A 25211-nucleotide genomic window follows, 5' to 3' on the forward strand; every position below is an offset into this window, starting at 1 on the left:
TCCATGAATTTCAATGATGATTTCGGCTGATTTGTGATGAATTCACGCAAAGTTTCGATGGAATTTCCGGTGATCACGGATTTTGATTGGCCCTCATGCTGATCGTAATTTATGTCTTTACGATCACTTTGAAAACGTTGAAACCACTCCTGCACTCTGCTACGGGATTTTAAAACAAAATTTAATGTTGGCTCTTTTTTCGAAGCTCATTTTCGCACCGATAACAATGAAACAACAACAATCAATGAAATGTCATGAAATTCTCATTGAATAATCGGTAAAGATAGCAGATTCTAACGCAGTAGTCGAAATATACATACATAGATGGCGCCACCAGTGGGCGCTAGATTCAAAAAGTCCCGTTTACTTTGCAACGCACCTTGTATCTTCAAGATAAAGCACGTACAATTGAATTACGTAGTTTATTTAAATAGTTGTTTGCGGGATCAATAATAATACATAATTTCAACTTCTAAATCGAAGTATCCGAGAATTGGTAGAGGACAATCTTATACGATTTTAAATTTGAATGTTAATTCTTCGGTGTTTTCTTAAAAAATTCTTGAAGTATTTTATGATTCAGTAAATAATTATATTGTAAACTGTGAGTTCGTCTATTTTTGAATATTCTTTACTACATTTCTCATATAGTTATAAGTTATAACGATTTGAAAACACAACATTGAAAATTGTAATTGTGTAATTGTATGTATGTATGTAATCCAACAACAATTTTTTTAAAAAAGTGTAAAAATTATAAATTTTATGACTTTATGATGCTTTATGGCAGGTTGTGAGTACCCCAAATATATATATGTTTGTGTTTAGGTATTCTTCTCTTTTCCAAAAACAATTCGAAACCAATAGTGGGCAAGCAAGAACTGGCCACAGTGAACAATTGTTAATTTTATTATGATTGAGCAAAGAAAAACGAGACACACACACAGACGCTACACTAAAAAATGTTTGGGTGGCAATTGAACTCATGTACCGCAAACAAGATTTATTTCTTTAGAATTCTCAGCAGCGAAAATTTGCTATAAATTGCTCATTCTGAGCTTTGAATGTCATTAGTTCAGTATAAGCTGTTAACAAAGCACAAACAAACTACAACAAAATGAAAGTAAGCAATCCACACATCCTTATAATATACAAATCTATATATATTTATAACCCAATATCAATTTTTTCAGTTCCTTATCTGCTTGGCTCTCCTCTTCGCCGTCGCCCAGGCTAACCCCGGTATCGTGGCACCTTTGACTTACTCGGTTGTCCCCTCCGTGGCCACCTATGCTGCATCCCCATATGCCTACAGCGCCTATGCCGCACCTGCCGTTGCCACCTACTCACACACCGCTTACTCCGCTCCAGCTGTGGCCACTTACTCCCATGTTGCTGCTCCAGCTGTGTACAGCGCTCCAGTCGCTCGTGTTGCCGCGGTCGCGCCCGTTGCTTACTCTGCTCCAGTCGTCTCAACTCTGTTGAAGAAATAGAGGATTTTGTTTTTTGGATTTTTATAAATAATGCTTTTTGTTGATGGACCTGTGAATAAATGTTTATTAAGTTGTAAATTTATATAAACGTGTATTTTTATTACTTTCGCGAGCAAAAATACTTATCATACTATACTATATCTCAAGTCATATATCTAAGATCACTATGTTTCCTTAATTGTTTTACGTAAGGTTCAGTTCAATTGAAAAGTTACCTGTTCACCATGGTAAAACATATTTTTTTTTTGCAAAACTCTTGTTTTCTATTCAACATAATTCCTATCAAAAGTAATATACTGAATGTCGTATTACTACTTTTGGATACCATTTTGGTAGGACGAAGTATCATTTGCTTCAAAATAGGCCTCAATATCGTCGATCACCTCTTCATTCGAAAAATTATTTCGAAAAGGAAATAGTCGCGGGGGCCATATCTGGAGCATACGATGAATGCGGAAGCAGTTCGATTCCCAATTCATGATATGTTGTCTTCGTTCTAAAACGATTTCGTCCTTCAAGCGTTCCAATAATGATAGTTATAATCGCTGTTGATGGTCCTTCCTTTTTCAAGATAGTCAATAAAAATTATTTCATGCGCATTCCATACGTCATAATCTTGTCAGCCGACTTTAGAGGGTTTCTTTAGAGTATGTGTTATCTCAACCAACTTCACTTTACGCTCATCCAAAATTGTTTTGTGATATTTTTTGATGTTTTTGTCGGCAAAAACCTCTTTTGGACGTCTAAACCTAGCATACCAATCGTTGATGGTTGATTTCCCTGGTGCAGAGTCTCAATAATTTTCATCAAACCAAACCTTGGGCAAACTTTGAAAATGTTGTAATTCACAGTAGGAATTATTATGTTAATTTATTTTATGAGGGAAAAGCATTGAAAACCGGAGTGTGGAATCCAACCTATTTCTAACTCATGTATCTGTCACGGAACAACTGAATGAAGAATTACTTCATGGTACAGAGAAAGATATTTAAGTCCCTTAGTCTTGTAAGTATCTTAGTTTCATTGTAATTAGAGCAGACGCTTCGCTGATAGCTTTCCATTTATCAGGACACATATGTGTTATAAAAGTTGGAACAGATATCTTCTAAAGCATCCATACCCACTCAGTATTCAGGTTGGGTAAAATTTCAGTTGCCCACGTCGTATGTCTATCCCTGAACACACGAGTGGGTCCATCAGCTTTTGGTTAAGGTTTGCCTCCGTTCCTATCACATTGTGAAACTCTTGATTCTCTCATTTCTTCACATGTAGGCGGCTCTAACAGCTGGATATTCGAGCCCCTGAATGTCAATGGGCGGTATCATGGCCGGCTTACTATAATTGCAAAAAGCCTGACGCATTGCGTTAGGTCATCTAAATTTCTCTTACAATAGATTTTACTTAGTATCCACTCCTCGAATGATATTGAGGACCTCTTTGTAGGTCTAGCCCTATTGACGTTTATGTATTGTTTATAGGGTCGATATTCATTGTATTTATAAATTTAAGGCGTATTTTCTTAAAGCAATTTTTATATGATGTTCAGAGATTTTACATCACTGCCCCTGCCCTGACAGGTAAACTTGAAATTTTAGGGCTGCCTCAGTGTCCATACATACATAAGTATTAAGTCCATTCGTATACAAGTACTAACAGATCTAAATGTGGGATATATCCTTGAGTATTTTCTAACGCAGGTAATAAAAAATACATTTTTCTATAAATATATCACTTAATCAATATTTATTCACAGGTCCATCAACAAAAAGCATTATTTATAAAAATCCAAAAAACATCTATTTCTTCAACAGAGTTGAAACGACTGGAGCAGAGTAAGCAACGGGGGCGACCGCGGCAACACGAGCATCTGGAGCGCTGTACACAGCTGGGGCAGCAACATGAGAGTAAGTGGCCACAGCTGGGGCGGAGTAAGCGGCGTGTGAGTAGGTGGCAACGGCAGGTGCGGCATGGGCGCTGTAGGCATATGGGGATGCAGCATAGGTGGCCACGGAGGGGACAGCCGAGTAGGTCAAAGGTGCCACGATACCGGGGTTAGCCTGGGCGACGGCGAAGAGGAGAGCCAAGCAGATAAGGAACTGAAAAAATTGATAAAGGGTTATAAATATATATAGATTTGTATATTATAAGGATGTGTGGATTGCTTACTTTCATTTTGTTGTAGTTTGTTTGTGCTTTGTTAACAGCTGATACTGAACTAATGACATTCAAAGCTCAGAACGAGCAATTTATAGATAATTTTCGCTGCTGAGAATTGTAAGAAAATATATCGTCACCTGAAATGCAAATTAGCGTAACAACATTTTCGAAAATATACAGTGGCGTGAATGAAACGCGTAATAAAATGGAACAAGAGTGCGAAAAAATTTTAATATTGGTTAATACTGGTTTATATCTGAGAGCAGAACCTGAAAATGTTGAACATATGTAATATTATGTAAGTAATTTGAAGTAGTGGAGCCTAATCAAGAAGACAATCAATTTCGAATTTTTTGATGATACGTTATTTTGCATTTCAGGTGACGATATGTTGTTTGCGGTACAAGAAGTTCAATTGTCAGTAATGGCTTCGCCCAAACATTAAATTTAAGTGTGATGTCTATAAGTATGTGTAGTAAGTGTATGGGTGTATTAGATTTTTTATTAGAAAACCTAATAAGCTCAATAAAGATAGTTTGTTGTGGCTACTTCTTAATTGTTTACTCATGCTTTTGAATTATGAATGGTAGAAAGAAAAATTCAAACACTGTCAGTATGTTAACACCTTGTTTGAGTTTTCAGAGCAAACTATTTTCGTATTAAAGGGGCATTGTAAAATGTTGTTTTAATAGCTATTCTATGCCTATATAAATATTTCAGCACGTTTTTGTAAATTTTCGGCCGTTTTTTTTATTGGTTTTTAACTTATTTCGTTCCAAAAAGTCAAGCACGGAAATCGTTTGACCATTGACTGGTAGTAGTTTAATTTTATTGGTAGTTGAAAAAGTCTTTTCGTATTTCTAATCAAGCTTAAGTGTAGCATTTTTTTCGAACACTTTTTGCCATTTTCCCGCCAGAGACGTTATTACATCAGTGTAAAACGAAATTTCGAAATTTCCAGAATGTAAGCGAGTGAAGCATTGTTGTGTTACACGAAACGATACAACATCCTATCCCTAAACTTCACAAATTTCATTGGTGTTTCTCGTGGCATTCTTCCTTTTTTATAAAAAAATTTCAAAATATAGCTATTTTCTTCATTATTTGCACTAATTTTTGAACAGCTGTAACATTTGTTCAACTTCCCCGACTTTAATTTGTTTTGGTCAAATAAAGCTGAAAATATCACCTTTCATTATATGGCATGGATAAATGTGATTGGTAGCACTGGATATACGACTGTTACGTCATCTATTGACAAAATTCGAAAAGAAATACGCACAGCATAAATAGTTTCTCGAACAGCATCTGATTATGAATGACCCTCTCAAACTCGTCTGGGAGTGATCTACTACCTCGGTTGAATTCCCCACACTATCGATAAGCACTGATCCTTGATGGTGCTTCATCGACAAAAATTTAATTAGTGCATCTATGCACTCTTTATGAATTAATCGTTTGTTTTGATTTAATTTTGTGGCCAAGAAGAGTATTCTAAATTACTGTAAGCAATACAAACGTACAAACAGCGCTCGTATATCAAGACCTTCTGAGTTTGTATAACACAAAAAATGTCCAAAGTTGTAAGACGGTAAATTACAACTCTAGGGTTGCCAAATCTCGGAATATGAAAGGCAACCTACGAAACAACATATTTTGCATACCGAATTTTATTAATATTTATTCCTGGGAAAACCGAAAATATTGTTTGTCAACGTGTAATAATATCAACGAAGAAATCAAAGAGAATAAAAATTAATTGTTTTTGTTATCGTACCGTATTTAGAGAAATATACTATTATTTATCAATTTTTGAGAATTATCGCAAACACAACACATACAAACACCAATATGCAATCATTTTGTAATATCATCATGCCATGAAGACATATACTTAGGTAATAATAACACCGTAAAAAATTGAACAACATAACTCTCCATTGAACTTTCGTGTATGTATTTGTATGAATTGAGAAATTTTGCAACAATTGAAACCGGTATGTTTATGTCAAATTCTAACAAGCCACACATACACACAGAAAGGTACTATTGCCTCAAGCAAGCACACAACTACCTAGGAATACGGTTGTGCATGTATTTGAATCAAAAAATGTGTAAATCAGAGCTTATGGCTTGGAAATATTGTAGGCGTGTGCTCTTATTAACCATTCTTTTCGAATTTAATGCTATACCACCAAAAGTTGGGTTCTGGCGTGGCAAAAATTTTGCTATAAAATATGCGCGCAGAATCGTAATTGGTATCAGTTAACTCACAGCAGTCAATTAACTTCAAACTCACACAAAATGAAAGTAAGTGTACGCTACAAGAAGTCAGCCAATTTATTTCAATCGAATTGAATTTGAATTGTCAACAATTTATAATTCCTTTTCTTTTTTTCCTGCAGTTCCTCATCTGTTTCGCACTCCTCTTCGCCGTCGCTCAGGCCAATCCCGGTTTGGTGGCTCCTTTGACTTACTCCGCCGCTGCTGTGCCCGCCTACACCGCCTATGCCGCTGCTCCTTATGCCGCTTACTCCACCTATGCTGCTCCTGCCGTCGCCACCTACTCACATGCCGCTTACTCCGCCCCAGCTGTGGCCACTTACTCCCATGTTGGTGCTCCAGCTGTTTACAGTGCTCCAGTCGCCTCAGTAGCTTCAGTGGCTCCAGTTGCTCCAGTCACCTACTCCGCTCCCTTGGTGTCCACTTTGTTGAAAAAGAAGTAAACAGTTGGCGAACGTGCATTGTAAAGGAAATTGTTGCAATAAATTATAAAGCGAAAAGAAAATCATATAATTTTGTTGTTCTTCCTTACACCTTTTCCATAGTTGCAAAAAAAACTTAGCTTTCAACTCATAGATTTTATTTTATGATCAAACCACGTAATTTCTAGCAATCTAATATTTATTTTCAGTAAAATTACGCCACATTTTAGAATACTGGATCTAATTTGAACTGTTTCCTAAGAAGATTAAGACATGCCTTTTGGAACTTTGCCCACATAGTTTCAGTAATTTATGTGCGAAATTATTTTATAGTCGAACCCAATAACAGAAATAAGTATATTTACTTGTAAGGCATGGTTACACAATCTTTATCTGGCTGTTAGATACGGTTAAAAATCAATAAGAGGCAGGAAAGTCATTATACTTTGATACCGAAGCAAGTGAAAGGCGATAAACTTCATAAATCTTTGAAACCAAAAATAATTAAGTTGATAATTTGTTTAGATATAATACCATATATTGTTTGTTTACATAAACCTTAGTGCTACTTATGCTATTGAGATGCTGGTTGTTTACTAGTAAATAACTATTTGAGATGTTATTGTTTGTTGTACTGATAATGGACCTCTATTGTTCCAAGATAATGTTGTTTTGATGATTTTTCTTTAATGTTGTTGTTGTTTAGGATTCTTTGTTGTAGTGATAGTGCATTTCAATTGTTCCAACTCAGTGTTGTCTTGATGCATTCAGTATACCGAAGCAAAAGGTTGTTTTGATGTTTATTACTACAAGTGTTATAAGGAATACGTTCCTTAACTCGCTCAAAAGATTAATGTTTGGCGAAACGAAGACAGTTAATGACGCCATATACATTCGTTATTCAAAAATTGACGGAAATGGAAATATGACCCTTTATCACAAATTAAAACTTTAGTTAATGATTATAAAAATAATATGAATAATTTTTCGCATTTCTAAAGTTATGGCAATTTTACAGAGAGCACGCGATGTGTTATTGACGATCAATAAAAGGGTAATACGGAAATAAAAACAGTAGATTTATGTAGCAATATCGCCATTCCCGTAAACAAAATCTACTTATTCAGTGGGGAAAAAACATAACAAAAACCAACTAAAAGTTTTCGAAAGGGTCTGAAAGCTAATAAGAAGTAAGTTGGCAACAAATACAACCTATTTAGTTGAGATAATTTTAATATTCAAACAAGTAAGGAAGGGTGTAACCGAGCATTTTAAGCTCTTGCAACCTCCCATCTTATTCCCTATTTCCATAAGTTGCGTAATACTTTCACCATTCATCAGTCGACGAAATCGTGAATGAATAACGATCAATTTTGGAATTTTATTCAATTACAAAATAGGGCATTGGCTCACTTAGTATTCTATGCTTATATTTTACTTAGCATCAGTTAAAATTATTCTCAATCGAGATATGTTATGTAAATTCAACAAAAGACACTAAATTTGATATACATATGTATGTACTTCGTTGATGTGGAAAAAGTCAGCCACCTGATAAGTTATGGTCTGATTTCAACAACTTTTAGACCTTGAGAGCAATATTTGTGCAAAGTTGTATACCGATATATTAATTGGTGCTTGTTTTTTTAGTAGTTCTTAATAAAACCGTTGTAGGAGGGATGGGAGTGGTTATCATCCAATTTAACCTTCGACTATTGCACGTGAGGGATGCTATAGATACCGAGAGTTAAGGAGGGAAGCGAGACGCATCTGCAAACGAAAAAAGAGAGAGGCCGAAATGTGTGAGTACGAAGAGCTTGACAACCTGGCCGACAGGATTGATGTTCGAAATTTCTACAAAAAGATGCGGCGAATATCCGAAGGTTTCAAGACCAGATGATAGTCTTGTAAAACCCTCAGAGTTGGTCTAGTGACTGATGCCCAGAGCATACAGAAATTATGGAGGGGAAACTTCTCTTCCTGCTGAATAGCAGTGAAAGCACCAGGGAAGGCGATCCCGATTCCGCAATCGATGACGATGGAGCACAATAAATTGGCATAGTTAAGCGAATTAGGAGACAGCGGCTACGCTGGCTAGGTCATGTCGTTCTTATGGATGAAAACACTCTTAAAGTATTCGACGCAGTACTCGCCGGGGGAAGCAGAAGAAAAGGAATTACTCTACTTTGGTGGAGAGATCAGGACCTGTCTGCACTTGGTATCCCGAATTGGCGCTAAATTGCCAAAAAAAGAAGAAACGCTTGGCGCGCTGTTGTTAACTCGGTTGTAAATGAATAAGCGGCGTCCACGTCATTAGAGAAAAAGAAGTACTCTTACAAAGATAGAGGCTTTCAGAATTTCTTTAAGAACTCTCACCGATTTTTATACAAGAAATGAAATAAAACGGATTTTTCAAAATCCGTATATTTGGTATATGGGGCTAGGAAAAGAGTTTCCCAGATGACCAGCAACAGTCACTGCTTGACCGGTTGTGGGTTCTCCGAACCTTAAAGGCTTGAAAAATCAGCACCCACTTGTGGTTTTATAGTAGTACCCTATATATACTAAGCGTAAATCGTTAGCTGTAGATTTATTTGTACACAAAATATATAAGTTAAATGCTTTAAAAATATAAATTTATTAACATAATTCCGTTCCTTTAACAAAGCAGTTTCAGCAACAATATAAAAATCATAAACAGCAATTCTATTTCAAAAGCGTAGAAACCACTGGGGCGCTATAGGCGACTCGTACAGCGGGAGCTACGGCAGCGACACGTGGAATTGGAGCGCTGTATACGCTGACAGAAGGCGTTGCATAAGCTGAGTAAGCCGTGTATGGAGATGCAGCGTAGGTGGCAACTCTGGGCACAGCCGAGTAAGTCAATGGAGCGACGATGCCAGGGTTAGCCTTGGCGACGGCGACGAGGAGAGCCAAGCAGATGAGGAACTGCAAATTAGTACATAGGATATAAACACGTTTCCAACTTTGAGAGTAATATTCCATACTTACTTTCATTTTGTTGGAGTGCTGGTATCTTGATTTGTTAGGTTCACAAATGCCTTGGAACTGATAGCAATTGAAGTTGATAGCTTGCAATTTATAGCAAAACTGCCACTGTTTGCAATTTAAAAAATGCATCCATTTATTTTTTTAATTTAAAATTTTTTCTTTATAATTTTGATTTCCGCAGCCGCACTAGACCATTACAAACACATAATTAAGGCACATATACAGTTGCATATAAAGCAATGTTATTATTAATGTGAATTGCAAACACATCTGATCAAGCATGTCAAATTGCATTGGAATTTTTTTGGTCTTTATTGATAAATGCTTAGTCATGCCTTTAACAATTTGATTATAACTAGACACGAGTTCTTCTTTATTCGCGAATAACATACATACATATATGTAATATATGTTTAGATATGCATTTATATACTTTCAAGCAAATAATGTATATATATATACATATATATAATCTTTCCGATATCCATATATTGACATGCCATGCATTGAATCCATTGAATGTATGAATGCGATCTATTTTTTATAAGTGCAGATTTTATACCCTGAACAGGGTATATTAAGATTGTCACGAAGTATATAACACCCAGAGGGAAGCGTCGGAGACCCTATAAAGTATATATAAAAATAATGACTATGTTGAGATCAGTCGTTTTAGCCATGTCCGTCTGTCCGTCCGTCCGTCCGTCTGTCTGTATACATACGCAGTAGTCCCTCAGACAGACAACGTCCGGTGTGTTTTACGTGGGTACCTGCTGACGACAACCTTACTCCACGGCGCTCAAAAGCACAGCGGATCAAATCAATGCGATGATCAGCGCCCTGAGAATGCTAAGCATTTTCAGTACCAATTGGCAGTGTGGAATGGACATACTAACCACCATGGTCGGGTTCGAGGGCCATCTAAAACCACTGCCGTGCTTTGGTTCTGGCGCCCTGTTGCAATGCAACTCCACATTCAACCACAACCACCACGATACTCCCCGAGGGGCCAGTCCGCATGAGCAGGTTGGAGTTACCTCCAAGGGCTCCTGCTCCCCGTGGTACCGGAATTAAGTCTCCGGTCAGACCTCGTAGCCGAAACTACTACCAGTCGAGCTACCATACTGCTCTGGACTGGTGGCCAGGGGTTGGACCCCATACATACATCATTTACACACACCAATCATACAAAAAAAAACTAAAAACCCTAACTTCCAGCTAACCGCCTTCGCCCCTTAAATAATTCACGCGCAAACAACCCTAACTGTTCGGTATTCCGACTAGTGGAGATCACACCACTAACATCTAATCGTACAACAGTCCAGCTAATCCCCATACCACCCAGATCCCTAATGTCCGAGTAAATCGGGCACTCCGCAATTAAATGCGACCAATTTTCTAACCCCGCCCCACAAAAACACCCTGACGTATCTGATAGGTGCCTCTGATGCAAAAATGCATTCAGAGGCCCATACCCCGTAAGCATAAAACCCAGACTCAGACAAAATCTGAAGTCTGGGTTATCCTCAACGAACCCAACGTCCCGAATGTACACGTACGTCACTCGGCCGTTAGGACTATTGTTCCAACGTTGTTGCCACTTACACCTAACCCTATCATCTAGAAGCCTCTTGCTCCCTAGATATCCTTCCCTCTCCACATCATCGTCAGAAATCCAGTCATTCCGCAGCAATGACACACTCAAGCCCCTTCTTAACCTGAATGCAACAGCACGCTGTATGACAATCAGGTCAAGAGGGAGCGCACCTATCAAAACCTGCATCGCATCCGTTGAGATGGTGCAACATACAGGCAAGCAAGCAAGCATCATACAACGCTGTATTGAGAGGAGTTTTTGAGACCCCAAGACAGTCGTGGCTGCCTCCCACCATACAGGGGCTCCATATGTGGCACAGGCCACAAACAAGCCACGATATATGGTGCGGACAGCACGACGTCCGAGACCCCAATCGCTCGTATTTTGCCTACGGTTGCCTGCAGTCGCTTCTTCACATTCGCAAAGTGTGGAGTAAAACACATCCTTTCACTTATGGTCAACCCCAGATACTTTACTTGCGTCACATATCTGATGCTGACCCCGTTCACACGGACAATCGGTGGACGAACCGGTGACAATCTATCTTTCAGCTGCATTGCCACCGTTTTGTCCATCGATATGTCAACCCCCACACCTAAACCCCAAGAATTAACGATCTCTAAGAGATCTCCTCCCGCCTATTCTAATTCCGCTCTCGAGCGACCTTCAACCATAAGAAGAAGGTCGTCCGCATACGCACAACATTTACAGAGTGGCTCGAGCTGCCCAAGCAGAATGTCCATCATAAGGTACCAAATATATGGACCACAGATGGAACCCTGCGGGCAGCCTCGAACAACTCCAATCTCCACACTCCCATTCATGCCGACAAGAGAGGCCTTTCTGTCCGAAAAATAACTCCGCCAAAGAGTAATTTCCGGACAGCCAAGACGGGCAGACAGACGGGCATGGCTAAATCGACTTCGTGACAAACTTAAAATACCCTGTTCAGGGTATAATTAGTTGTTGTTCCAGAAACTATTGATGCTGTGCACAAACTTATATACATACTCGTATAGAGGTAACTATGGGCATTATAAGGTCTAGCATATATTCAATATTACATGAATGGCGCTAAAAAATGTGGTCACGTTAGACCCCACACAATTTCTCGATCGCTCAATTAGTCGTTAAAAAATACGATAGCTGTGCTTCGAGACTTGTCTATGTATGAAGTTGTGAGAGATGACAAAGCGTGCTCTATTCACAACCACCTGATCCAACTTAAGACCCTGCATTCAATATTGGAAAATATCGACCGAGTAGACCAAGTCCAGCACGCAGTGGAGAAAATATAGCAGCCGTAGCTGAGAGTGTACACGAAAAGTTCCAAGAAGATCCGACGTTTTCAAGCCATATTTTTGTACAGCGATGATATCCATTTTTGGCTCAATGGGTATGTAAACAAGCAAAATTTCCGCCTTTTGGGACGAAGAGCAACCTGAACAGATTGCAGAGATCATCCAGAAAAAACACTTTTGGTGTGATTTGTGAGCCGTTTTAATCATCGGTCCATATTTCCTCAAAAATGATGTCGGTGAGTACAGTCAATTGCGACCGTTACCGCGCCATAATAGCCCACTATGTGATGCCTGAAATTGAAGCACGTGTTCTTGGCGACATTTGCGTTTAACAAGACTTCTCACGCATCGCATCAATCAACGGATGTATTGAGTAAACACTTCGGTGAACAGTTAACATTACGTTTGGCTCAGTCGATTGGCCATCAAGATCGTGTGATATCCCACCGTTAGACTTTTTCTTGTAGGGACATGTGATGTATAAAGTTAATGCAAATAATCCCGTTTGGATTCGGTGGTCAGCATAAAAAACGATGAATTTATCGAAAAGTAAAAAATCTATTTTTTTCGGTTAGTAGATGAGTATAGGTAGTAAATAATCGTAGGATTTGAAAAAAAATATTTTTATAATACTCAAATCCATGTATAGATGATTTCTTTATGTGACGAGATACCCTCCCAAATCCACATGGGTTATTGCCAAAAACAAATTTTCAAACCCCGAATATTCTGTTCAGATCAGATTACTGTAGCGTACAGCTGATGTCTGACTATTATTACTAATATTTTGGTGAATTAAATTTTATTATTAAAAGTCGTTATGATGATTAGATTACATTTATAAATATAATAAATTTGATTTGTTAGTTCCTTGCGGTGAAAAATATATACAAGTATATTTCAATGGCATTGGCGAAAATCGGCAAATAAATAGATATGTTTATATATGTTTTTTACTAAAATATCTTGAAATCCTGGCTTGATCCAGCATGTATCATCATCCTACATGTATGTATCACCCTACAAGGAACACCCTTTATTAATTTAATTTAATTTAATTTTGTCTTTACACAGAATTTTTGGGTATGATATTACTCTAGCAGGTGAAGCATGCGGATTGGATGGGGAAATAATTTAACTACAAATCATATTAGCCACTTTTCCAATTTCTTAAGTATTTTTTCATCGCTGTATTTAAAGTACTGGTGCTCCGCTACGTTAAGAAGTATTTTTACGCCTCATTACCATTTCGGTGCAATTACTGTGCTATGTTAGCTAAAAGATGTAGTCGTCAGATGACGAGCCGAGTCGACTCAGTATTTACGTCAACAAGTCCCTCAGTTTTAGAGATATCGATCTGAAAAATTTCGATTGTCCTTTTCTCCCAAAGAATCTACCACACAAACTGATCTATCAAAATCAAAATAAAGGTCTTTTTATACCCTTTATGTTATAAGAAATGTTTATTGTCACGCTATTAAGATTCTACATTAAGGACAATACTACCTAGGCGCTTAGAGCTCCGTAGCTGTCAAAGATTGTTAACTGATTATTTTAAATACAAAGTGTAAATTTCAGGGGGAGAAATTTTCTCTGAATAAACAAAATCTTCGACATAATAAAATAAGGATTTTAAAACGACTTAGCTCAAATGAACAAGATTTTCAACACAATCAATTAAAAACTATAAACATATACACTTACATATACAACTATTCTAAAAGTAGTCATATAAAGGGAGTTATATCAGGAATGGGAGCATTCTAGTTCCGGAAGTGTATTATATCATAGGTATTTAAGTATATATGTACATATGTATATGTAAAGTATGTGTGCACTGCTATGAAATTACGTCAATAATGGAGCGATAATTAAGGTAAATTGTCACTTATTGCTTTGAATGGTTTGATGGTTAAATGGTGACATGATAATTCTGATTTCAGTAAAGTTCAAATACAAATACAATAACAACACATAAACAGGTCTGCTCATGCTTTGGACACACGTAATTACAGAAGCAGGAAATAAAAATAAGTAAATGGGCTTTTACGTGTACCGGTTCACAAAGCATTAATTGTTCTTTAAAAATCTCTAAGATATTTTGTGTTTTGGCAGTTCATGTACATATGTATGTATTTATGTGCACACGTCAATCACAAAACCATTTCGCTGCGTAGGTGATTTACTCCAAAAATATCAACTATAAATAACGTTTGAATTGTGCTAATCAGCATCAGTTTGCAGACATTTGTCGTTGAGCAATAAACAACAAAATAAACAACTTTTAAAAATGAAAGTAAGTGGCAAAGGATAGTTAAATTTTTGAAATATGTATAATTGTTTTCTTAATGAAAATATATAATAGCGTGTTATATATGTTTAAAGTTGACTTACCTTATTTCTGTCTCGATCTACTTCTAGTTCCTCATCTGCTTGGCTCTCCTCTTCGCCGTCGCCCAGGCTAACCCCGGCATCGTGGCTCCTTTGACTTACTCTGCTGTACCCACCGTGGCCACCTACGCTGCATCCCCCTATGCCTACAGCGCTTATGCCGCACCTGCCGTTGCCACTTACTCACACCTTGCTGCGCCAGCTGTGTACAGCGCTCCGGTGGCCCGTGTTGCCGCTGTGGCTCCCGTTGCACGCGTAGCTGCGGTCGCTCCTGTCGCCTACTCCGCTCCAATCATCTCCACACTCCTGAAGAAATAAGTTCTATTACAAACAACATAAAATTGTTTGAGCAATAGTTGAAGTATCTGTATATATGTGTAAAATAAAATAATGCTTTGTTGGAAATGAACACTCGAAATCTTTTATTTAGCGATTGAAGGTAAAAAGAAAAAGTTTCATTTTATTAATGTAACTAGAAGGTACTTACTCTAAGTTACTCTCTTTGTGTGAATTTCATGTTGCAGCAACCCAAACTTCTTTATTCATTACAAAACTTACTGTAAACAGAAGAAAAGAAAAAGGAAAAAAGAAATATTTGATCATAAATTATACTTATTTAATTCGAATAAAAAACCTTTGCAGGAACGGGTAATGAATAGAAAAAATATCTAGTCCAATTGATACCAAATGAAACATTTAAGTGTTGTATTATCTCACATTATAGCTGGAAAGTTAAAAGTCAAATTATAATTTAGTGATGGTCATTATTTGCTAAACTAATAAAATAAATCTCTTACTATACCCAATATATAAATAAAAAACACAAACGGCAAAAATAGATAATATAGAAGAAATAAACAGCACATAAATGCAAATGAAACAAATTTTATACTGTTGCAACTTGCATGAATCCAAGCCAGAAAATTACTTAAGATGTAAAATGTCAACCGAAGGACACAATACAATTCATATATGTACATATGTACATATACGACATACGATTTGTTAGAATAACTAAAATCAAAATATATGGAATTAGTGGGAGTTGGAATAATATCGACCCGATTTTAACTCTTTTTGCTAATACAAATACATGCCACATACTATAACCTGGGTTTCATTAAGGTTCTTCACATACAATCGTCAATCGTTTGGAGTAAAGTCACCCGGAATTTCGAAAACTTTTATATTAGGTATATGGGGACTAATGGAACTATTGATCCGATTCAACTCATTTTTGACACACATACATATATAATACTATCAGCAAGGGATTCTCTCTGAATTTCAATTACTGCTCAATAATCTGCGGTCGAACGTAAGCTATAGATACTGGGGTCCATTTATTCGGTATCTAGAAGATTCAACAGTTTTTATTCCATTTTTGCAGTTCTTGGTCATAAGGTAGCATACTTTAAAGGAATTATTAGTGCAAAATTTTATCTCGTAATATTAATTACTTCTTGATCTGAACACTGAAAAGTGAAAGAATGAAATGGAATTTAAAATTGTATTATATTACATGGGAAGTAAGCGTGGTTGTAGTCCGATTTCGCATATTTTCGCACTGTGATACAGGAATGAGAAACGTACTCAATTTAGTCAAAACCGGGCCGGCGAGTCCTGAGTTATGTGATTTCGCCTAAAAGTGGGTGGTGCCATGCTCTTCGTCCAATTTTTACTTCGGCTACCACAAAGCCCTCTCATACCATCTTGGAGGTAAAATTTAATGTCTCTGACAAATATAATGATTTATCTATCACGCTTTTAGTAGTTTTAAGCAGTAGCGTCATATGAGGTTTGAACGGGATTATGATCCAATTTCATTCATTTTACACTGTCGATAGCGGTTCTTTTAGGGTTTAGCATGCGTTTATTTGCTTATTTTGGCTTACATGGATATGTACTCTAACCCAAATAGATTTCGATGCCATGTGCTAAATCAAAGTCCCGTATCTTATTTTGGTTTTGGTTTTTTAGTTATGGCACTTTCTAGGTTTTGGTTTAATGACGTTGTGTGGGCGTCTATGAACTTCGTCTTACCTTTTTTGTAAGGAACACATATACCAAGTTTCATCAAGATATCCTAATTTTTGCTCACGTTACAACTTGCACGGACAGACAGATGAACAGATCCTGTTGATTTATATCTAATCCCATATCTAACTCGATGAGTTTTAGGTGATAGAACCAACCGTAAGGCAGACAAAACTATTATATTCTGTAGCAAGATGTTGCAAGAGTACATACAAGTATATACAAGTAAATGGTATCCACAATTTGGAGAGTCACTGATTATAGTGTATGACTCTTGAAGGGAACTATTTTGAATTATAACAAAAAACACAATTTTGTCAGAAAACTGTGTTTTACTGTGCTAGGCCGGAGACTAGATACATGTATGTATGACTTGAGATATATAGTATGATAAGTATTTTTGCTGGCGAAAGAATTTTTATTTCTTTATATAAATTTACAACTTAATCAACATTTATTCACAGGTCCATCACAAAAAGCATTACTTATAAAAATCCAAAAAACAAAATCCTCTATTTCTTCAACAAAGTTGAGACGACTGGAGCAGAGTAAGCAACGGGGGCGACCGCGGCAACACGAGCGACTGGAGCGCTGTACACAGCTGGAGCAGCAACGTGCGAGTAAGTGGCCACAGCAGGGGCGGAGTAAGCGGCGTGTGAGTAAGTGGCAACGGCAGGTGCGGCATAAGCGCTGTAGGCATATGGGGATGCAGCATAGGTGGCCACGGTGGGCACAGCCGAGTAGGTCAAAGGTGCCACGATACCGGGGTTAGCCTGGGCGACGGCGAAGAGGAGAGCCATGCAGATAAGGAACTGAAAAAATTGATAATGGGTTATAAATATATAAAGATGTATTAGAAGAATGTGTGGATTGCTTACTTTCATTTTGTTGTACTTTGTTTGTGCTTTGTTAACAGCTGATACTGAACTAATGACATTCAAAGCTCAGAATGAGCAATTTATAGCAAATTTTCGCTGCTGAGAATCGTAAGAAATATATCTTGTTTGCGGTACAAAGAAGTTCAATTGTCACTTTTGGCTTAGTCTAAACACTTTTTAAAGTCTGGTGCGTGTGTGTGTGTCTCTGCACTCGTTTTTCTTTATTCAAATACAATAAAATTAACAATTATTTGCTGTGGCCAATTCTTGCTTGCCCACTCATGGTTTGGAATTTGTTTGGTGTAGAGAATAATAAATAAAGTAAAATAAAGTAAAATTTTATTCTTAAACCTTTTCCGGATCTTTCATATACCGAATGCTATCTATATTTAAGGTTACTTTTAAATGTATTTCAGTTTATACTATTATTTTCTACCATATTTCCGGAAATGTAATAAAGTATATTAAAACATTTGAGATATATTGTAAGCTACTTTAATAAATGATTGAATTATAAAATTCTTACAGAACTTTTCAACTCGTATTAGATTGTCCTCGGATATTTCTATTTATAAGTTGTAATTATATATTATATTGGCTCCTGCAGACAACTATTGAAGAACCGAGATTATACGAGGTTTGACAATTAAGTAATGAGACTGCTTTTATTGCCGCGCTTGTGGTAAACCTGTGACCTTGAAATTCCTTTCTCTTTTTTTGGCATCTCTCCCCTCTCCATTGATATATGTGCCATCGTTCTAGCTTGTTTAGTTCGCCTGCTGCGTCAAGGTGAGTAGACGTGTGTTTGTAGTGCTCGTCACGAAAATGGAAAAACAAAATCAAGAGCAACGCGTCGCGATAAAATTTTGAGCCAAATCGGGCAAAACAGCTTCGGAAACGTACGCTAAAATTATAAGAGTGTATGGTGATAGTGCTCTTAGTCGTGTCCAAAGCTCAATGGTTGTCTCCGCGCGCCCCCCACCCGAAAAAAGCTCGCATGAGCAAGTCGAAGGTGAAAACGATGAGTAGTGTCTTTTTTGATAGCCGTGGAATCGTCCACAAAGAATGCGTTCCATCGGGGAAAACTGTGAATAAAGTCTACTATTGCCAAGTACTCGAAAGATTGCGAAAACGAGGCAACAGGGTACGCCCAGGCATCGCTCGTAACAGGATCCTTCATCGCGACAACGCGCCGCGCCACACCGTCCTCAGCGTGTCCCAGTATTTGGCCTCTAAACGGGATCGCTGTGTTGCAACAGCCGCCTTATTCGCCCGACTGTGACTTTTTTTGTTTCCTAAGACAAATTCGGTGGTCAAAGGAGCCCATTTTGAGTCGATTACGGACATCCAGGCGGCCGTGACGAGGGTACTCGCGGACATCCCAGTCGAAGCGTTCCAGAAATGTTACGAAGCATGGAAACGCGCTGGAATCGCTGTATAGCTGCCCAAGCGGACTACTTTGAAGGGGATGGCAGAGTTGTAGAATAATTTTCAAATACATGGTTTTTATGGAATCAGTCTCATTACTTAATTGTCATACCTCGTATATCTCATACATTTACCTGGGAGCTTAAACAGTTTTGTTTCGATTTGGACAATTTATGATAATAAGATGGCATTTTCTAAAGCCATTAGCCATGCTTTTTGATGTGTGTATTGAATGTGAAAAAACTAAATGGAATTTAAAATTATGATATATATGAAGTAGGCGTGTTTGCAGTTCGAATTCGCCCATTTATATGCTACATAAAAATTTCAGAATAATGTTATATCTTGAATTTAGTTAAAATCAGTCAGTTGGGTACCAAGATATGTTGTTTCACCTAAAAGTGGGCGGTGCTTTTTCAAAATTTTTAGTCCACAGGTACCTTATACTACTGTAATCTCCTGTGTTCTATACCTCCTTTTTGTGTCTAGTTAGGGTACTTTTTATATGTTTTTCTTTTAAGGCCTTTTATGAGGGTGGCAGTCTTTCGATTACGTCCATCTACGCACTCCGCCTTACTTTCTTGCCAAGGAACATGTGTACCAAATTTTCATCAAGGCATCTTCGATAGTTACAGCATGCATGGACGGACGGAAGAGAATGATCATTTATACACATATAACCCTATATCTAACTCGAATAGTTTTTGGCTATATATTCAACCGTTAGGCGAACAAAACTATTACACTCTGTAGCAATACGTGGCAATAGTATAAAAAGGCGCTAATTCAAAGAAACTTCAAATTTAAAAGGCCATAAGATCGAAATAGTTCCATTAGATAGTAGGTTCACGATAATCACAATCGTTTGTAACATCGCTGTTTGTTTTAGATTAGTTGGAATTTTAGCTACCCTTGTTAACTTGTTTAACCTAAATTTTTGTCAGTTCCATTTCTCATTGCATTTAAGCATTCCACCTTTCAAGACTATTCATAAAATATCTCATTGCCCTCGAGCACACGCTTTCTTTCTTGTTTATTTATTTATAGTAGAAATGAACAGCTTTCATTGGGTGGGTTTTTTTTTTAAATTATACAGGAAAATTGATTGAATAGTTACTTGAAATATAATAAAATCGGATTGAAGAGTTTGTGCGATCACCACTGCTTGGTAAGCAGGTTGCCAAGATTATTATTATCTTTCTCTTAGTAGCAACACTTTGAATAACTCTTTGTGTCACAGAAGAATCGCAAGATTTCACAAAGTAACGGCAATTAAATGTAATATATTTGTGCTTTCATAAATATATATGTATTTGTCATAAATCTTACCATTCTGCAAACAATTGCTTTACCACAAACCAACTGTGAACAAACACAACAATAAATTTAAACAATATCGTCACGCAAAGTATTCACCTGTCTGCAACTTGTCTCTTAACATACATTCTGCCGTTAATTTTTCGCATATCGGAATACCTTTCAATACCCACTTTATGTGGCATAGCGTAGAGTAATTTGTCCCAAAATCTGACATCTTGCCAATCAAGATATGTATATACATATATTCATAGCCAAATATGCCTTAAGTTCTCTATCCAATAACTCACTCTTCGAGATTTCACCATATTTAATCATTATTATGCGTGCACGACCCTCGTTCAATGAGCACTGATGCGCTGTGCGAAACTACATGCGCGCCCAATCAGACTCGATGAAGTGCTGCTAGAGCACAATGATCGTCCGACGCGAATGCTCCACCGATTCGATGATTTGTTCAGGTATTTAAGCGCCAGCCAGCCAATTGCCTTCGTGGGTGCATACACGAAATGGTGGTTCGCACTGTTCGTGTTGCGGCAGTTATGTATGGTTGACGAAGTTTGCATCCTGGTGCGCATATGAAATAAACGCATCGAATGTTTTATGCTTATCCAGCTCACATTCGTGAATGCAAAATCTCAATATGTTGTGGCTATATAACCCGACTTTCACTTCTAATTTATATTTATAGAAGAGTGCGATAATGCAAATTAAAATAATAATGGTTAATGCTACACACATCACAATCACACTTGCAATCAAGTAGTGATAATATTCAACATTAAGTTAGTAGTCTGGTAACTTGGGTTCAAAAAATCGAATTTTTTTTTTACTTACTAGTTTGAAAGTACAATGTCTTAAGAATGTACTGTGAAAATTTCAGACAAAAATTCGAAATATTTCGGGAGTTATAACGAGCTCCCTAGAGCGCCTCGGAGTCCTCTCTCTCGGAATTGTTGAACTTTAAACGCGTTTTTCTCAAAACATTGTTTTTCTGGTCGGTCCCGGTCCCGGGTCGGGTAATTTTTTTACTTAATTTGAAAGTACAATGTCTTAAGAGTATACTGTGAAAATTTCAGACAGAAATTCGGAATATTTCGGGAGTTATAACGAGTTCCCTAGAGCGCTTCGGAGTCCTCTCTCTCGGAATTGTTGAACTTTAAACGCGTTTTTCTCAAAACATTGTTTTTCTGGTCGGCCCGGGTCCTAACTTTTTTTCTACTAAACCGATTGCTTTCAAATTTTAACAGGCTATTCTACACACTTATAGTTCTCGTCGGCACTAACGAAAATTTTTTAAACCTCTAACTTTTTATTTTACAACGCTCTCTTTGCTTAAATAAAAGGACTTTTTGTTATTTACCCTTGATATTTAACTTCAGTAGTTCCGACCAGAATGGCATGTCTATAGATTAAGAATAATCAAGACAATTTGGTTTCCGATAACATCAAGAGCCAAAATCACCCGGGCCACCCACGTGCATTTTTTTTTTGAAGTTCCAACTTCGAGTGACAATAATAATAGTAATAAAATATTAAATTTTATCAAATAAATTTTTTTTATATTTTCAATATGTAAATAAAAACACTCAAAATTTTCAAAATAATTAATTTTTATTTTCCTATAAAACACCACCATACAAAAAAGTCATGAAAATAGGCATAAGTTACTAGACTACTACCTTAACAGGACCACAGAGCATCTGGTCGGCGTCGGGTATGCGTGTCCGATGTGTGCGTATGGTGTACAGCAGTTGCTGCGAGGTACCGTCGCAAATCCAAGGATTTCCACTAAGATAGAGAGATTGTAGTTGTTTGCTGTCATTGAGGTATGTACGCAAAAATTCATCATTTAAAGAATTTAAGCGATTATTTCGTAGATCCAAAACCGTCAAATTGGTTGGCAGTTGACTGAGATTTATGCTCGTGATTTGATTGTTCGACGCGTTGAGTTGCGAAACGTTAGCATAGCCGAAGGTGGTGTTTAGCGGCAATACAAAGAAATTGTTATTGCTAATATCGAGTACCGAACTCTTGAGCCCAACTTGCTCGGGGCGTGGGAGCTGTTCGATATGTTGCGCACCGCTGCAATTGATGTGCAAGTATTCAAATTGTGTGTAACAATTGCATTCTCTGGGGCACATTACCGGTTCCCAAGCACACAGGTCATTACGTTCCAGTTGCGCGACATCTTTTACCAGTTTGCTTGACGTCTGAACGCACTGTGAACCATTGAATAGCGAACGAAAGCTTTCACTGTAAATCCAAGCAAACTTACAATCGCACTCGATGAGATTGCCAGTCATTTTGATTTCGCGCGAACAATCGTCAGTCGTAGTGAAATTTTGTAAAGCAAACATGTTTTTTATCAAATTGTGCTCTAGATTTACTTCAAAAGGGCATGTAATGTTTGCTGCTACAAGCCAGTCCAAATTGAATTCGCGCAAACGATTACCACTTAAATTGATTACAGTTGTGCTAATCTTGCCACCTTCGTAATTTTCTGGTTGCAACTTGGTAATATAATTAAGACCGTCGACTAAAGCTTTACTTATGTTCTTATAGCTGTATCCAAAATTTGTCAGTAGCCTTGGCGTTCTATTGACGGAAGTCTCGGTGCTCCAAATAGTGTGCAGTTGGTTTTGGCTTACGTCTAGCCTATGTAGATAATGCAGCGGTTTTAGATTTTCCATGAGATTTGTGGTGTCGTACAGGTTATTGCCAGCAAGTTTCAACTCCCATAGCCAAGGAGTTTGATCGAAAAGGTGTGGCGTTAAATGTGTCAATAAATTGTGACTTAGATCCAGTATGAACAGTTGACGCTGATATGCAAACAGACTTTCGGGCAACTCCCGGATTTCATTACGGCTCAAATTCAGACAATTCAATTGCGTTAGCGCTGCAAAGATATTTGCGTCCAACATTCTCATATTATTTCCGGCTAAGTCAAGCTGTCTGAGCGCAGTGAAGTCTCTAAAGTATGTTTGCGTTAAGTTTTCGAGCGATAAGTACTGGTTTCCTAGACCTTGTACCCTAAGCGAAAGTGTTTCCAGTTGCTTCTGCCTAGAAAATTTGTTAATTGGTATGGTTATAATATCTGCTTCCCGGATTTCGTAACGATTTGATTTAATAATCAATTGTAGGTGAAGCACATTCCTGTTATAATCAATATATGACGTTGGTTCTGGAGCAAGGTCAATGTTATAGACTAGTTTTACTTTATTCAGCTCGTGCATTTCTTGTATAATCTCCCGCACATTGTTTCCCATAAAGATTTCGTGTGCAAAATTCTTGCAATTTATTACTTGGATATTATGGGTTTTAACTAAAGTTGACTGAAATTTGCGCTCGAGTAGGAAATTGATATTAGTTTCTGTGTCTGTGTCACACACTACGTGGAGAGTTCGCAAGTATGAAGAAATTTGAATAATATTGCGTCCATCGATAACATTACAATTAAAAACCATATCGTTATAACAATCACAAGTAGTATTCTCATCCGTATAGCAATTGGAAGTGGAGACTGGTTCAACAGTAGTTTTGATTTCGGCAGTGTGCACCAGCAGAAATTTACTGTTTATGAGCAGATGACTTAATATGTAGGCGAGTATTAAATGCATATTGCGTATTTTTACTTTGTTTATAGGTATTAATTTGCTGTTATTGTTTTTATACATATTTGCTCCACAATAATTTAAAATTAAATATTAATTAATGATTGCAGACCAACTCACTTACTCTTACTGAAAAACTAAAATATAAAATCGACTTGATATACTTTAAGAAACTGAAATCGTATTTGAATTCCTTATCAAGAAAAATATTTGTGAATATCGCAAACACTCTTAGCACTCTCCGTTGTGCGATAATTTGTTTGTTGTTATAGTACAGGGTCCGGCACTCAGATTATTCGCGCAGCTGTCACACTGGAATCAGCTGTTTATAAATTTGCTGAATGACAGTTCGGAGTATTGTTCACAAGTGTACAAAATCGTTTTGCCAAAAGTGAACACAAACAAGTAAGGAAGAGCTAAGTTCGGGTGTCACCGAACATTTTATACTCTCGCATGATAAAGTGATAATCGAGATTTCATTATCCGTCATTTACATATTTTTTTATTTTGCTGTAAAATTAATTAGAATTAAATTCTGAGAAATTTACCGATATTTTCGGTGAAAAATTAGGTTAGGTTAGGTTAGGCACTGAGTTCTTCGTGTTCGATATAAGGGACCTTGGAAAGCTATATATATGTGTAAAGTTTTATTCCGCTATCATCATTTGTTCCTAATGTATATATTATACAGAGAAGGCATCAGATGGAATTCAAAATAGCGTCATATTGGAAGAAGGCGTGGTTGTGAACCGATTTCACCCATATTTCGTACATGTCATCAGGATGTTAAGAAAATATTATATACCGAATTTCATTGAAATCGGTAGAGTAGTTCCTGAGATATGGTTTTTGGTCCATAAGTGGGCGACGCCACGCCCATTTTCAATTTAAAAAAAAAGCCTGGGTGCAGCTTCCTTCTGCCATTTCTTCCGTAAAATTTTGTGTTTCTGACGTTTTTTGTTAGTCGGTTAACGCACTTTTAGTGATTTTCAACATAACCTTTGTATGGGAGGTGGGCGTGGTTATTATCCGATTTCTTTCATTTTTGAACTGTATATGGAAATGCCTGAAGGAAACGATGCTGTAGAGTTTGGTTGACATAGCTATAGTAGTTTCCGAGATATGTACAAAAAACTGTTTAGGGAGCGGGGCCACGCCCACTTTTCCAAAAAGATTCCGTCCAAATATGCCCCTCCCTAATGCGATACTTTGTGCAAAATTTCACTTTAATATCTTTATTTATGGCTTAGTTATGACACTTTATAGGTTTTCGGTTTCCGC

General features: G+C 37.3%; 4 protein-coding genes across 4 annotated transcripts; 1 reads left to right on the forward strand and 3 right to left on the reverse strand.

Moving 5' to 3' along the window:
* Nucleotides 1–1030: 1030 nt before the first annotated feature.
* On the forward strand, nt 1031–15067 carry LOC105233283 (uncharacterized). The gene is made up of 7 exons (XM_049455001.1): nt 1031–1123; nt 1194–1490; nt 3247–3397; nt 5833–5960; nt 6056–6372; nt 13340–13373; nt 14687–15067. The coding sequence occupies exons 1-7, from the start codon at nt 1118–1120 to the stop codon at nt 14972–14974; spliced, it is 1221 nt and encodes a 406-aa protein (XP_049310958.1). The 5' UTR covers nt 1031–1117; the 3' UTR covers nt 14975–15067.
* On the reverse strand, nt 3176–3776 carry LOC125778263 (cuticle protein 16.5-like). Its single transcript, XM_049455011.1, has 2 exons — nt 3660–3776; nt 3176–3589 (listed from the first exon to the last, which is right to left on the reverse strand). The coding sequence occupies exons 1-2, from the start codon at nt 3663–3665 to the stop codon at nt 3290–3292; spliced, it is 306 nt and encodes a 101-aa protein (XP_049310968.1). The 5' UTR covers nt 3666–3776; the 3' UTR covers nt 3176–3289.
* Nucleotides 15068–17141: 2074 nt separating the features above from the next.
* On the reverse strand, nt 17142–17645 carry LOC125778264 (cuticle protein 16.5-like). Its single transcript, XM_049455012.1, has 2 exons — nt 17572–17645; nt 17142–17505 (listed from the first exon to the last, which is right to left on the reverse strand). The coding sequence occupies exons 1-2, from the start codon at nt 17575–17577 to the stop codon at nt 17206–17208; spliced, it is 306 nt and encodes a 101-aa protein (XP_049310969.1). The 5' UTR covers nt 17578–17645; the 3' UTR covers nt 17142–17205.
* Nucleotides 17646–21986: 4341 nt separating this feature from the next.
* LOC115066689 (protein toll) lies at nt 21987–23936 on the reverse strand. Its single transcript, XM_029553409.2, has one exon. It carries the CDS (start codon nt 23934–23936, stop codon nt 21987–21989), a length of 1950 nt encoding a protein of 649 aa, XP_029409269.2.
* Between the last annotated feature and the right edge of the window lie 1275 nt (nt 23937–25211).

This window comes from Bactrocera dorsalis, chromosome 4 (genome assembly GCF_023373825.1).
Source record: "Bactrocera dorsalis isolate Fly_Bdor chromosome 4, ASM2337382v1, whole genome shotgun sequence".
NCBI lineage: Eukaryota > Metazoa > Arthropoda > Insecta > Diptera > Tephritidae > Bactrocera > Bactrocera dorsalis.

Coding starts and splice junctions, on each gene's coding strand:
- LOC105233283 (XM_049455001.1), top strand. Junction 3,398..5,832: donor GCTGGGGCAGCAACATGAGA/GTAAGTGGCCAC, acceptor CTTTTCGAATTT/AATGCTATACCACCAAAAGT. Junction 6,373..13,339: donor TCCACTTTGTTGAAAAAGAA/GTAAACAGTTGG, acceptor GTCTTTACACAG/AATTTTTGGGTATGATATTA.
- LOC115066689 (XM_029553409.2), bottom strand. CDS start 23,936: ATGCATTTAATACTCGCCTACATATTAAGTCATCTGCTCATAAACAGT.